The sequence below is a fragment of the Prionailurus bengalensis genome, chromosome X (assembly GCF_016509475.1).
Source record: "Prionailurus bengalensis isolate Pbe53 chromosome X, Fcat_Pben_1.1_paternal_pri, whole genome shotgun sequence".
Taxonomy (NCBI): domain Eukaryota; kingdom Metazoa; phylum Chordata; class Mammalia; order Carnivora; family Felidae; genus Prionailurus; species Prionailurus bengalensis.
This window is the reverse complement of record NC_057361.1, coordinates 31,592,032-31,606,327: the sequence shown is the minus strand read 5'-3', so window position 1 is coordinate 31,606,327 and position 14,296 is coordinate 31,592,032. Positions and strand designations below refer to the sequence as shown.

At 38.8% G+C, this 14,296-nt stretch overlaps 1 protein-coding gene across 1 annotated transcript in view; it reads right to left on the bottom strand.

Annotated features, from left to right (window-relative positions):
• CFAP47 (cilia and flagella associated protein 47) overlaps positions 1-12,816 on the bottom strand; it is a 587,956-nt gene extending 575,140 nt beyond the window's left edge. Inside the window, exons 1-3 of the mRNA XM_043569968.1 lie at positions 12,546-12,816; positions 8,100-8,251; positions 1,140-1,255 (exon numbers count right to left, since the gene is read on the bottom strand). Coding sequence (XP_043425903.1) covers positions 1,140-1,255; positions 8,100-8,251; positions 12,546-12,740 — 463 coding nt within the window. The 5' untranslated portion in view covers positions 12,741-12,816. The remainder of the gene's footprint in view (positions 1-1,139; positions 1,256-8,099; positions 8,252-12,545) is intronic.
• Positions 12,817-14,296: the final 1,480 nt, after the last annotated feature.

The window sequence follows — 14,296 nt, the reverse complement described above, 5'->3', positions numbered from 1 at the left end:
GAGAAACAGTGCAAGTGGGGGGGGGGGGGGGTTGACAGAGACAGAGAATCCCAAGCAGGCCCCAAGCTGTCTGCACAGAGCCCAAAGCAGGGCTTGAGCTAATAAACTGTGAGATCATGACCTGAGACATAGAGTCAGTTGCTTAACAAACTGAGCCACCCAGGCATCCCCTACCTTTGTTTTAATAATTCTCATTGCTAAAACAGCCACAGAAAATATCCTCACTTAATGTAAAAGAGGTTTGGATTTGAGACCAGTTTTATGTATTCAAGATGCAATCTCATAAAAAAATGCCCTCTCTATGTGGACCTGGTCCTCATGTCAGCAATGGAAGCCTTGCCACCCCAGATCCTTAGTATCTAATGAGGACAATGAAGGGTAAGTGATTTTATACCTACTCTATACCATCAATGAATAGTGTGCATGAACACACACACATACAGACACACAAGCCTTTATGGAAACTCTTAGGTCACAGTAAAAATCTCGAGAAATAATCCCATCTAGAGAAGAGAAAAGCATCTACTCTCTGAACAAAGAGTTAATAAGAGCCTTCTAGGGACCATCATGTGAATTCAAAGTTGAATACGAAAGAGAAAAAAAAAACAAATAGGTATTGAGTGCATATGATAAGTCAAGTGCCACACTAAAACCTTAAGTACATACATAATTAACCATAGTTCATTTTATTAACCACAGTTTATAAATGAGAAATATCAAGTTCAATGTCCTAAAAGATACTTGCCCCAGATGACACAGCTAGTAATGCATTGTGCCCTGATTCTATCTCTGGATGGCTCACTCTAAGGACTATGTCACGCCCTTAACACCATCCTGCCTTCTGTCCACAGGGAGATCACCAGTCACCTGGGAGTCAGGCTGTTAATCAGAATCATAGGGAGATGGATTCATCTTTCCTGAATTATTATCTATCATTTATAGTAATCCTGTTTAAGGGCCTTCAGTTTTGAGCTATTTCAAATGATAGACACCTTACGGGGAGAAGGAACGAATAAGAGAATCCATTAATTATACAAAGTATACATTTCAAATAATACCAACTTATAAATTAACTTATATAACATTAAATTATATATATACATATATATAAATTAATTTATATGACAGAAAGTATTTACCTGGAGCTCTGCCATGATTAATGATATTAATCTCTTTACAATATACTTTGCTATTGGCAACCAATGTGCCAAAATTAACTTCTGACTCAATTTCCAATTGACAGGCTGGAATCAACCTAGGAGAGGAGAAAAGAGGACAACATAATTAACAATTATAACTTCATACTTAAATCTACAGGGGGACATATATAGACACTTTTATAGTAATTCCTTGTAAGACATTTACATTTCCTTAAATGTCTGTTGATGGCATATTTGTCAGTAAAAGGAACTGAAATAAAGACATGAAAACAAGATAATGAGATACATTTTTAACAAAGAGATCAGACTTTATGCATCTAAGGACATAGTACACCCTCTTAAGTACTCACCTTGAAAGGCTACCCACATATCTCAATATTTTTTTGCCACTCAAAACATTTTTGGAATCTCCACCTAAGCCTATAATACATTCTTTGGCCCCTCCTCAGAAAGGGGGGGAATTGATCTTTACAAAGTAAAATAGTTCAGATGATGCCAAATCTGATGAAATAAAAGAAGGTGTTATGCTATAAAATATCATTTGGGGACTAAAACAAGATCTAAGCACAAAAAGATACAATAGATTTTTCACCTGTGTCTCTAACTAAAAGGGCTCACTGTAGCATATCTATAACACATGTTTCCTACACATTTTAAAAATCCACTGTAATTCTATATGCACATCTCACAAGGATACATATATTTTATATATGGAAAATTTATAATTTATTAACAAGTATATTATCTTGTTTGATACTAAAAACTTCATTAAAAGGAAACAAATATTATTATGGCTCCTATGTTATAGATGAAAACCAAACACTTCCAAAGCCTCAATGATTTACCTGAGAAATTATTTGTATATAACATTGGTGAACTTAGCCTTGATTTTGTTAGATTCTAAGTGCATTACCCTTACGAACCTAAAAATGATAACAGTGCCAATAATAAATATAGTAATAACTGATCTCTACTGAGTCCTTAGGTTATGTACCAGACACATGAATTAAGTAATTTACTCCATATAGGATATAACTTCCAAAATATAAATACATACAGACACATGCACAAAGACATAAGTAAGAATACCTGAATAAAACATTCACAAATACTGCTTTATGCACTGGTGGTCTGGGCCTTCTTTCTGAGATGTATGTTTATATGGGAGTGTTTGTGTATTATTGGATATATAGAGACATTCCAGAGATCAGCCAGGACTATCCTGTATATGCTGCTTCTTTAAGGAATACCCATGTTCTTCTCATGAAGACGTTGTAATTTTGTAACAGGAAAAGGGAAGATCAATGACCTCAGTGTACGTAATTGCATTAACAGAGTTTAAAGGATCTAAAAGAGGCACTCATTACACAAACAATATAAGATATGAAGGCGAACATTCGTTCAAACTATTTCTCTAGCTGGGTTCAGAAACGTATCTTAAAAATAATTTCTTGGATACGTTTTTCAATTTGAGCCTTGTCACCTTTTCCTTTTAAGAGCATGGCATCATCTTTAGTCACAATGACCTCTCCAACTTTTCCTAAGTCCTGAGGCTGAACATCTTCAAGATTCAGAGTCAACCATTTTTCTCTGAACACTGCACCACCAGTAGCAATAGCCCTATCTTTAAGCTGGTTCTTTCTATTGTCACCAAAACCTGGAGCTTTGACGGCTACAACCTGAAGACCAACTTTTAGCCTATTCAAAACAAGTGTACTCAGAGCTTCTCCACCGACATCTTCAGCAATTATGACCAAGGGTTTAGGGTGAGCATTGGCAATTTCAAGAACAGGTACAATGGACCAGACACTAGAAATTTTCGTTTCACTCAACAGAACATAGGCATCTTGGAATTCACATTTCTGCCCTTTTGATGTATTAATAAAGTATGGAGAAATATAACATCGATCAAACTTCATGCCTTCAATAATTTTTAATTCATCATTTAGTGTTTTTCCATCCTTTACTGTGATAACACCTTTTCTTCCAACCTTTTTCACTGTATCAGAAATGATGTTGCCAATTTCTTTGTCTCCATTTGTAGAAATGGTAGCAACCTGAGCAATTTCTCCAGGGGTCGTCACAGGTTTAGACTGCTTCTTAAGTTCAGCAATTACAGCATCAACAGCTAACATCACACCTCTCCTGATTTCCACTGAAAAAGTATCCAAGAAATTACTGAACAGTTAGATATCAAAACTAGTGAATATGAAAAGGAAAAACTGAATGAACATCTGGCAAAACTCTCAGATGGAGTAGCTGGGCTGAAGGTTGGTGGCACAAGTGATGTTGAAGTGAATGAAAAGAAAGAGTTACAGATGTCCTCAATGCTACCCGAGCTGCTGTTGAAGAAGGCATTGTTCTGGGAGGGGGTTGTGCTCTGCTTCAGTGCATTCCAGCCTTGGATTCGATAACTCCAACTAATGAAGATGAAAAAATTGGTATATAAATCATTAAGAGAACACTCAAAATTCCTGTAATGACCATTGCTAAGAATGCAGGTGTTGAAGGATCACTGATAGTTGAGAAAATTATGTTGAGTTCCTCAGAAGTTGATTATGATGCTATGCTTGGAGATTTTGTGAATATGGTAGAAAAGGGAATCATTGATCCAACTAAGGTCATAAGAACTGCTTTATTGGATGCTGCTGGCGTGGCCTCTCTGTTAACTACAGCAGAAGTTGTAGTCACCGAAATTCCTAAGGAAGAGAAGGACCCTGGAATGGGTGGAATGGGAGGTGGTATGGGAGGTGGCAATGTTCTAATTCCTAGAATAGCGCTTTACCATTGTTAATGAACTGTGACAGGAAGTTCAAGGCAGTGCTCCTCAAGAATAACTTCAGAGAAGTCAGTTGAAGGAAATGAATGAAGAAAAGCCTGGCTGATGTTCAGGAAAATCACTACAACCATCAGTTACTGGGTTCAGTTGACAACATATAATGGTTTACTGCTGTCATTGTCCATGCCTACAGATAATTTATTTTGTATTTGTGAATAAAAAGACATTTGTACATTCCTGATAACTGAATGCAAGAGCCATGTACCATTGTACTGCTTTCAACTTAAATACTGAGGTATTTTTACTACTATTCTGTTAAAATAAGGATTTTAGTGCTTGCCATCACTAGATGAAAAGTTAAGAAGCAGCCTTTCTGTGGAGAGTAAGAGTAATTGTGTACAAAGTAGAGAAATATCCAATTATGTGACAACCTTTGTGTAATAAAAATTTCTTTAAAGTTAAAAAATAATAATAATAATAATTTCTTAGAAGGGGGTGGCTGGGTGGCTCAGTCTGGGTGGTGTCAGCTGTGCTGACAGCTCAGAGCCTGGAGCCTGCTTTGGATTCTGTGACTCCCTCTCTCTGCCCCTCCCCTGCTTGTGCGCTGTCTCTGTCTTTCAAAAATAAATACACGTTGAAAAAAAAATTTTTTTTTCAACGTGTATTTATTTTTGGGACAGAGAGAGACAGAGCATGAACGGGGGAGGGGCAGAGAGAGAGGGAGACACAGAATCAGAAACAGGCTCCAGGCTCTGAACCATCAGCCCAGAGCCTGACGCGGGGCTCGAACTCCCGGACCGCGAGATCGTGACCTGGCTGAAGTCGGACGCTTAACCGACTGCGCCACCCAGGCGCCCCTAAAAATTTTTTTTAAATAATAATTTCTTGGGACACCTGGGTGGCTTAGTCGGTTAAGTGTCCAACTTCGGCTTAGGTAGATCTCAGGGCTCATTGAGTTTGAGCCCTGCATTGGGCTCTCTGCTGTCAGCACAGAGTCTGCCTCAGGTCCTCTGTCCTGCTCTCTCTCTGCCCCTCCCCTGCTCTCGTGCACACTTGCTCTCTCTCAACAATAAACAAACATTTAAAAAAATAAAATTTCTTAAGAGTCTACTCACACATGCACACACATATGTACACATACATATATATATATATATATATATATATATATATATATATAAATTATACACACGTATGTATGCACACATATATATGGGTTACCTTAGTAGTAAGGGCTTGGTAATAGAGTAATATAATACATAACAGTTTTTCTGGCTTTCCTATTCGTTTCTCTTCCACCTAAGAAAAGTATTTGCAATAACATTTTTCTTTTTATGTTACAGACAGTTTATGTTAACAAACAGGAGAATGGTAGTTACCAGGAGCTGGGGGTGGGAAAATTGGTAAGTGGTTGGTCAAAATATGCACTTAGAAGATGAATTGGTTCTGAAGATCTCATGCCCACCCTTGTGATTAGAGTTAACAACACTGCATTATGTATTTGAAAGCTGCTAAGAGACGATACCTTAAATGTTCTCACAACAAAATGAAATGATAATTATGTGATCTGATGGAGGTGTTAGCTAACACCACACTAGTAATCACATTGCAATATATAAATGCACCAAATCAACACCGTGTACAGCTTAAACTTACACAAAGTTCTTTATCAATTATATCTCAATTTTAAAAAAGGAAAAAAATTAAGTACCAAACTTGGTAATTTATATATGGAGTTAAATTTATAGTAATATAATTCATAAGAAATTCTAAAAACATGTATGGATTTATGATTGGAGTAAATCTACTTATATACATATTTGTAAACATACTGAACAAATAATACATTAGAATATGATGCTATAGTTAGAAATGGAATGAAAATACAAATCTGAGGGGAAAAAAAGATGAGGTAAATCTTTCAACTGTTAAATTACTATGGTATTTCCACTCTACTGGATACATTTGAAAGAAGCATGTAATTATCTTATAGTAATATTTGTTATGTGTAAGTGATTACATCTTTGCAACTATTCAAGCTCATGACTAAAACTCTCAGCCATTTTTAAATGTGCAAGAGGGATGAAAAAACAAGTGCTCACAATCACTGATTATATCATTTTTGCTAAAGTACTTCTGAAAGGGCAGAGAATCCAAACTTCTGGTTTCCAGACAAGATTTCATAAATCTATTTTTCCATATTCGTCCCCACTAAATGCAACTATAAACTCTAGAAATGGTGCAAGAGACAAGCAAAGAATGTTCATAGCAGCTGTGTTTGTAATGTATCATGGCATCTGCCTGATATCCTTCATCAGGCCAAAGGTTAAGCAAACTGTGGTATACGCATACCATGGAAGACATGACATGACAAAATTTTAGAAATGGAAGACAGATTACTGGTTTGAACAGTTCAGGGATTGTAGGTGTGAAGCAGAAGGAAGGTGCGTATGGGTATAAAAAAGTAACAGGAGATGGGCGCCTGAGTGGCCCAGTAGGTTAAGCAACCGACTCTTGATTTTGGCTCAGGTCATGATCTCACAGTTAGTGGGATGGAGCCCCACATCAGGCTCTGTGCTGACAGTGCAGAGCCTGCTTGGGATTCTCTCTTCCTCTCTCTCTGCCTCTTCCCACCCTATCACTCTCAAAAAATAAATAAATAACCTTTTTTTAAAAAAAAAGTAACAGGAGAAATCCTTGTCGTATTACCAGTGCTGAATATCTGGACTATGGTGGTGGATATAAAAACCTATACAGGTAATAGAATTGTATAGAACTTAAAAACTTAAAAACTTAACACACACATACACACACACAGATACACACACGCCCATCCTCCTTCAGCCCTTTCCATCATAGTTTAAGGGGACAGTGTTTTCCTTATGCTGTAGCTGTGATGAGCAGCCAAACTCAGATGAGAGACAGCATACATTACGAGGACAAGACAAAATTCCTGTTTTCAAAGGCAGAAGCATCTTCAACTCTTTTCTCCCTATATAGTACAAGCAAGCAAATCTCACTGAAACTCATAGTTACATCAATGTGTAGAATGGGCCAAAAATGGCCTTACCTAAAATAAATTATAAAATGTAAAGTAAGTATTTTTAATAGGCTAATAACATTCCTTTCCTGACAATGTGTTAACTGATTTCTATACAGAACGCGATGCTTGGCTAAATCAGAACTTCTCAACAACATGGAGAACTAAAATAACTGCAGATCTAAATTTGGTTTATGAAAATAAAAAAACACACAAGGGAACTTATAAAAAGACATATCTAATGCCAGTATTAACATTCCAATATTAATTCTACAGATGGTAGACAAATAGAGACAAAAGAATGACATCTATGGAAGCACATTTTGCTAAGGAAAAGGAGGATCCACACATGCATGTCTATCAATTAAAAAAATATTTTAAGGGGCGCCTGGGTGGCTCAGTAGATTAAGCATCCGACTTGGGCTCAGTTCATGATCTCACAGTTTGTGCAATCAAGCCCAGCATCAGGCTCTGTGCCGACAGCCCAGAGCCTGGAGCCTGCTTTGGATTCTGTGTCTCCCTCTCTCTCTGCCCTCCCCTGCTTGTGCTCTCTCTCTCAAAAATAAATAAACATTAAAAAAATTATAAGTTAACTCTTAAATACAGAGGACAAACTGAGGGCTGCTGGAGGGGTTTTGGGTGGGGGGATGGGCTAAATGGGCACGGGGCGTTAAGCAGACTTGTTGGGAGGAGCACTGGAAATTATACACAAGTGATGAATCACTAAATTCTATTCCTGAAATCATTAGTATACCATATGTTAATCTACTTAGATGTAAATTTTTAAAAATTATAATAAATAAAATATAAAAAAAATTTTACTCTCAAAAGGTATAAAAAAACCACAGTCAAAATAAAACCGGATGTAAGTCAAGGGAAAAAGAGGGAATACATGCAATTGTTGAACGTTTTTATTTTAATTAAAAATACCAGAAAACCAGCCTTCCATTTTTTGAACACCCATTTGCTAAAAATCTGACCATTAAGTTCAGCTATAAGGACACTATAGATACAAAAAGAAATCTTAGCCAGAGAAAATACAGAATATTATATTACTTTGACCCTTATTTTTATGTGAAGAGTGCTGAAAATGTCAGCATGAAATATGGAGAATACGTACCCAAGTAGAGGGATCTCTATTATTTTATTTCCTATTGAAATAAGTAGTTGGTCATAAGTGTCTTCATCCTTATCAGGATGGTATTCCACCATAGCTGTCATCTGAAGCCCAGAAGCAAGTGCTTTATCCAGATTGGTCAAAATCAGTTTGAACTTCATGGGGAGAAAAAAAAAAATCAAATTATACATCTTAACTCCTAATAAGGAAATAATGTGAGCTACGGCAGCTAGAAGTGTCCATTAGTTCAAGAGCTGTATCAGGATATAGGCAATATTCCTTCCCTGAAAGCAAACACTTAATGACTGTGTGTGTGTGTGTATATACACACACACACACACACACACACACATATATATCAGATTCTAGACCCTCCAGATACGCTTTTTTTTTTAATGTTTATTTTTGAGAGAAACAGATGCTAACAGGGGAAGGGCAGAGAGAGAGGAAGACAAAGAATCCAAAGCAGGCTCCAGGCTCTGAGCTATCAGCACAGAACCTGATGCAGGTCTTGAACCCACGAACAGTGAGATCATGACCTGAGACAAAGTCAGACGCCTATTGAGCAACCCAGGCACCCCTCCAGGTATGCTTTTAACAGTACATGGACTAAAACTGACAATGTAGTCAGTTGAGAAACATGTAAATGCTCACGAGCTCATTTAGAAGTATGAGGTACTTCAATACAGAACAAAGGGAGAGCAATCTAATAATTTAATAATTATTATTAAATAATAGATAATCTAATAATCTTAAACACATACATTTATCATTTTATATACTTTTTGTATGCGGACTTAGAATTCAGAACTTGGAGCAAATATAAAAAAGGAATAGGATACGAGGGGAAGAAAAACCACTTTCATTCTTGTAAAACATTTGCTAGACTCCAGGACAAATATGAAGGGAGAAAGTGAAGGAGAGAATTACTATGTGTTGGAGACCCACAATAAGTCAAGCATTCTACATCTCTTATCTCACATAAGACAGTTCTACAGTCCTATAAGGCTGATGTTAAGGCTCCCAGAATATAGATGAGTAAACTGGGACTTGGAGAGCATAATTAACGTCTAAGGTCACTCTAACAGGATTCAAATCACACATCTATGTGACTCTGAAATATAAGCTCCTTCCCCATAAGTGGAAAAAGTCCCTCTCCTGAGTACATAATCTCTTCAAGGAAGCAGACTATACACCCCTAGAAAGTTAAATAATACAAGTCAAGAACTAATTAAGTGTCTTATGAGTACTGGAGACATAGGTATCACAAAAGTCCATGAGAAAGCATGATTACCATTGGGCTAGAAAGGAGTGTACTTGGCCTAAGCTTAAAGAATGGATGTAAAAGGTGGAGAACAAGCAAGTAAGGTGCTCCCTATGGGGAAGGAATATCTCGGACATAAGCCAAGAAAAGAATAAGCAGAACAGTCCTTCAGCAGGCAACTAATAAGCTAGCCTTGCTGGGCAAAGAGCTCAATCCATAACGATGGAGGTCATGTTGAAATTAATTATTCAGGGCTTTTCATGCCAGGCTAAATCTAAGCAGTACTTTCCAGCAATGAAGGGCACAGAGCAGTGGAGTGATTTGTTGATACCAGTGGTCTGAAAGCTTCAAACTTCCAGCAAACTTCTGATACCTCAAAACTAACACAGTTCAACTCTGAATCCCCCTGCAATTACAGAACAGTAAGAAAACAAGGGATAGATTTTTCCCTGCATAAGCCTTTGGGTGTTACAAGTGCATGTATCAGATGTGACTATCTTCCTTTAAAGAAGCTGTATCTTGGAGAAAGGAAACCATGGCTTCAGCAGTATGTGCTTTTGGTCAAACTACAAGTTGCTAAGCCCTGTGAATGGTATACAAAGGTGTATAAGGCACCACCCTTACTCAGGAGCTGATGGACGGTAAAACTAACATTTACTAGGAGTCATCAGGACACAAGTCCAAACTATAATCAATGCCTGATAACTGGTATCCAGCAGGGAAGAAATAATTTGGAGATAATATGATAAGACTTACAGAGAAAAAGAGAACTCAATTTGACCCTTAAAGATGGGTGGGATTTGGAAACAGATGATTCTTGCAGGAGGTGGGAATGAAAAACACAGGTCAAAAGAAAAGGGAGTCTGAGCCATGGAGGTAAAAGGGGACAATTCCAAGTAAGACTGGCCTGACTGATGAAGAAGCCACACAAGTTAACAAAACACTAAAGATAAGGACTGTGCCTTCTTCATTTTCTACCAGCAACCCACAGTAGATGGCATATAGTACTACATATAGTTCATAGTAGGTCATCAACACAAAGATAATGCAGCCTCTTGAGCCAAGGTTGCAAACCAGTACTACTGTATGTTAGAAGCATCATTTTGTAAGTAATTATAAACGGTGATGATGACAATCTTCTTTATACAGCACTTTTTCTTTTCTCCAAGATAGTTAATACATTTTTTTCTAATCTATCTTCTTCCTAATTCCCTTTATATCTATGAAGGATCAGGAGAGCACACCATGGTCTTGCAACAAAGAGAAGTTCACACTAATACTGGGCTCACGGCTTTGGCCTCTAACTGGTAAGCTTACCTGGCCATTCTCTTGTGTCCAGATTTGTGGTCTAAATAGTTTTCCTTCTTAACTCTTGATACAAACTAAAATGAATTATATCATTTATCTCCTGACTGCACAAAAACCACCCATATAAGTGTCTCCTGGACATCCATAAAATAGTGTTTGCCCACATCTGGGATTTACTGCCAGCCTGAATTTTAGAAGAAAAGTATTTTCAGGTATATATTCAATTGCTCAATAAGTATGTAGTGACGTAGTGAAATTATAAAATTTTTCCCTTATTTTACAGTATTTGGAGTAATCAGGTCATTTTTGATTTAAAAAAGAGTTAATAGCCTCTCACGATATTCCATTTTATTACAAAATACATGTTACTATTGTTAAAACATTCAAATATAAAAATGAACAAAGCAGGATTCCATTTATATGAAACTCAAAAACAAGCAAAACTAATCTGTGGTGTTAGAAATCACTACAGTGGTCACCTCCATGGGGTGATTACTCCAGGTACTGCAAGGAACCTTCTAGAATGCTGGAAATGGAAATTCTACGATTTGACCCAAATGGTGGCTACATGGGTGTATAAACACATAAAAATTCATCAAGCTTTACTTTCGAGATTTGTGCACTTTAGTGTAGGTAAAAAGTACAATTTTTTTTTAAGTGTAAAAAGTAGAACATGAAAGTCCTTTTTCTCATTATCCTTCTACTCGCTACCGTACATTTTTCTATGTATATACAAATAGATGTAATTTTAACAACAAAAAAAAATCGTAGATACCTTTCCATTTCTGTACCTAGAAATCCAGGTGCATTCAATACTACTTATCGTTAAGAATGTCCCACACACACAAAAAAAATACTAATAAGGTTATTTATCACTTACATATCAAAAATTCTTATCACCTTTCCTATATCAAAAGTCTCCCTGACAGCAAACTAATATTCATCCTCTCACACACATGATCTAAAATGACAGCGAGATTGAAATAGAATTCTGTCAACTTTGGGGGCCTGGAAGGTTCAGCTGGTTAAGCATCCGACTTCGGCTCAGGTCATGATTTCGCAGTTAGCAAGTTCGAGCCCCCAGCTAGGGCTCTGTGCTGACAGCTCGGAGCCTGGAGGCTGCTTCAGATTCTGCGTCTCCCTCTCTCTCTGCCCCTTCCCCGCTCACACTCTGTTTCTCTCTCCCTGTCTCAAAAATAATAAACATTAAAACATGTTTTAATTTAAAAAAAGAATTCTGTCAACTTCTAAGTCAGAAGATGGAGACGGCCTCTCGGAACATTAATTTTACTCATGATCTTTACTGACTCCCCCAGTTTCTAAGTCCTGTAAGGGTAGGGTTGTGTTCATTTTAGATTCCTCACACCTACAGCCTATTATACAGTAGGTGCTCAACGAATGTTTGTTGGAACATGAAATAATAAACCTTTCCACTATCCTACTGCATCTAGAGTAATCAGGCACTTTATGACTAAAGGGTACTTTAGAGAATTTTGTTGATGTAATTCTACAGTATACAAGCACAAATTCTGGGGTTAGGAGACAGACATGGAACCCCCTTTCCCTTCTTTCCAAACTCAAGATGAAGAAGTTGGGAGGTTCTAGATCAACTTTTCCCCACTGTGTCTCCGTAACCAAACAAAAAGTAAAAACAAAACCAAAACAAAACAAAACGGCTAGCACGCGTATGCACTGAGACCTAAATGGCCGCTCCCTGGGAAGCTCAATCCTGCCCCCCCCCCCCCCCCCCCCCCCCCCCCGCACTCCCGCAGAAGCCGGCGTCTACTCTCCGGGACAAAGCAGGCGCCCAGGTGTGGAGGCGGTCTCAGAGCCCTGACGCTCGGGAGGTCCTGCTCCTGCACCCCCGAGGGTGTTACCTGTGGCTTGAGTGGTTCCTGAAACCGTATTTTCTGGTTGCAACGGCCGAGGTTGTGTACGGTAACCGGCAGGCGGTACACCCTCCCGGCCAGCGCGTCCAGGAACTTCACCTCCGAAGGGGTCACCCGCAGCTGCACCTCCTTCTTTGGGGTCTCCACGTCCCGGGAGATGAAGGAGCCCCTCTCAGTCTCCATTGCGGCCTTGTAGGTAGCCTGCGAACAGTAGCTGACTTGATTTACTGAGGGCTAGCGTGGACGCCGTCGCTAGGCAACCGACAGACGCCGCACGCTCGCCTCAAGCTCCACCCTCATTGGCTCAGCCCAAACTTTGTGCGTTGGCTTATAGAATGCAGGCACGTGGGGAAGGAAAGAACCCAGGGATCGCAAGTGTCACCAGAGAAGCTGGAAAACGTTCTGTGACAGCCCAAATCTCACTTCGTTCTGGCCTGTCAGGATTTTAAGATGGCATTGGCGGGGTGGGGTAATTTTCCCGGACCTCTCTTAAGACTAAACTTAAAGAGCAAAGGAAGTGATGTGCCCGCCAAGTCAATTAAAGCAGCAAAACTAACAGTTAACAGAGGAATTCAATGGAAGCAGAGTCAGGACCCCCTATGTGCCCTGCTCACTGGCCTTTAGGCTATCGTTTCTCAAAAGGTAATAGCAAGCCTCTAGATCTTTTGTTAAAATGCAGATTCTGTTTCAGAAGATCTGGGGCGGGGCCTAAGATTCTGTATTTGTAGCAAGGTCCCAGGTGATTCCAATGCTGCTGCAGGTCCTGGGACCACACACTGAGTATAGAAGCTTTAGAAGTTTTGTAAATTACTCCAGGTGTTAAGTTTCTTCATTTGTGAAACCAAGTGGCTGCTCAAAAGGTTGAGATCAAACCTCTTATCTAGCTAGATGAGCACCCTCCCAACAGTCCTAGATTCACACTGCCCAATCATTAACTTCATCCTTGATCTGCTGTGATGGTCTTAGGGTTTCAAAACATAGTAGATTAGTGGCATTTCCCTGCCTTAAATCTGCTTCTTATCACTTTACAACAAGCTGCTTTCTACGGACTTTTATTAATTTGGAGTCAAGCTCTACAGATATATCCATATACTGTGTAATTATATATATAATACTTACGTTGAGGGGCTCCTGGGTGGCTCAGTCAGTTAAGCGTCCAACTTTGGCTCAGGTAGTGATCTCCTGATTCATGGGTTCCAGCCCTGCCTCAGGCTCTGTGCGACAGCTCAGAGCCTGGAGCCTGCTTCGGATTCTGTGTCTCCCTCACAATCTGCCCCTCCCCTGCTTGCACTCTCTCTCTCTCTCTCTCAAAAATAAGTAAACATTAAAAAAATTTTTTTTTTGAAAAGTAAAGAAAAAAGAGTCTGAATGCAGACCAGGAAAACCTATTATAGTGCTTAGAGTAACGACTTAGAAACAAGATCTATTGAGGTGGCTCAGTTGGTTAAGCCTCTGACTCTTGATCTCGGCTCACTCATTGATCTCACCATGCATGAGATCAAGCCCAGAGTTGGGCTCTGTGCTGACAACATGGAGCCTGCTTGGGATTCTCTCTCCCTCTCGCTCTCTGCCCCTCCCTCACTCACTGTCTTTCTCTCCCTCTCTCAATAAATAAGTACACATTCTTAAAACAAACAAAAAAGAAACAAAGAAATAAGCTATTGAAAGAAAATAAACAGAACTTTTCTGAACACAGGAGTGTTAAAAGTGTAGCAACTGATGTGTTTCAAGAATAATTT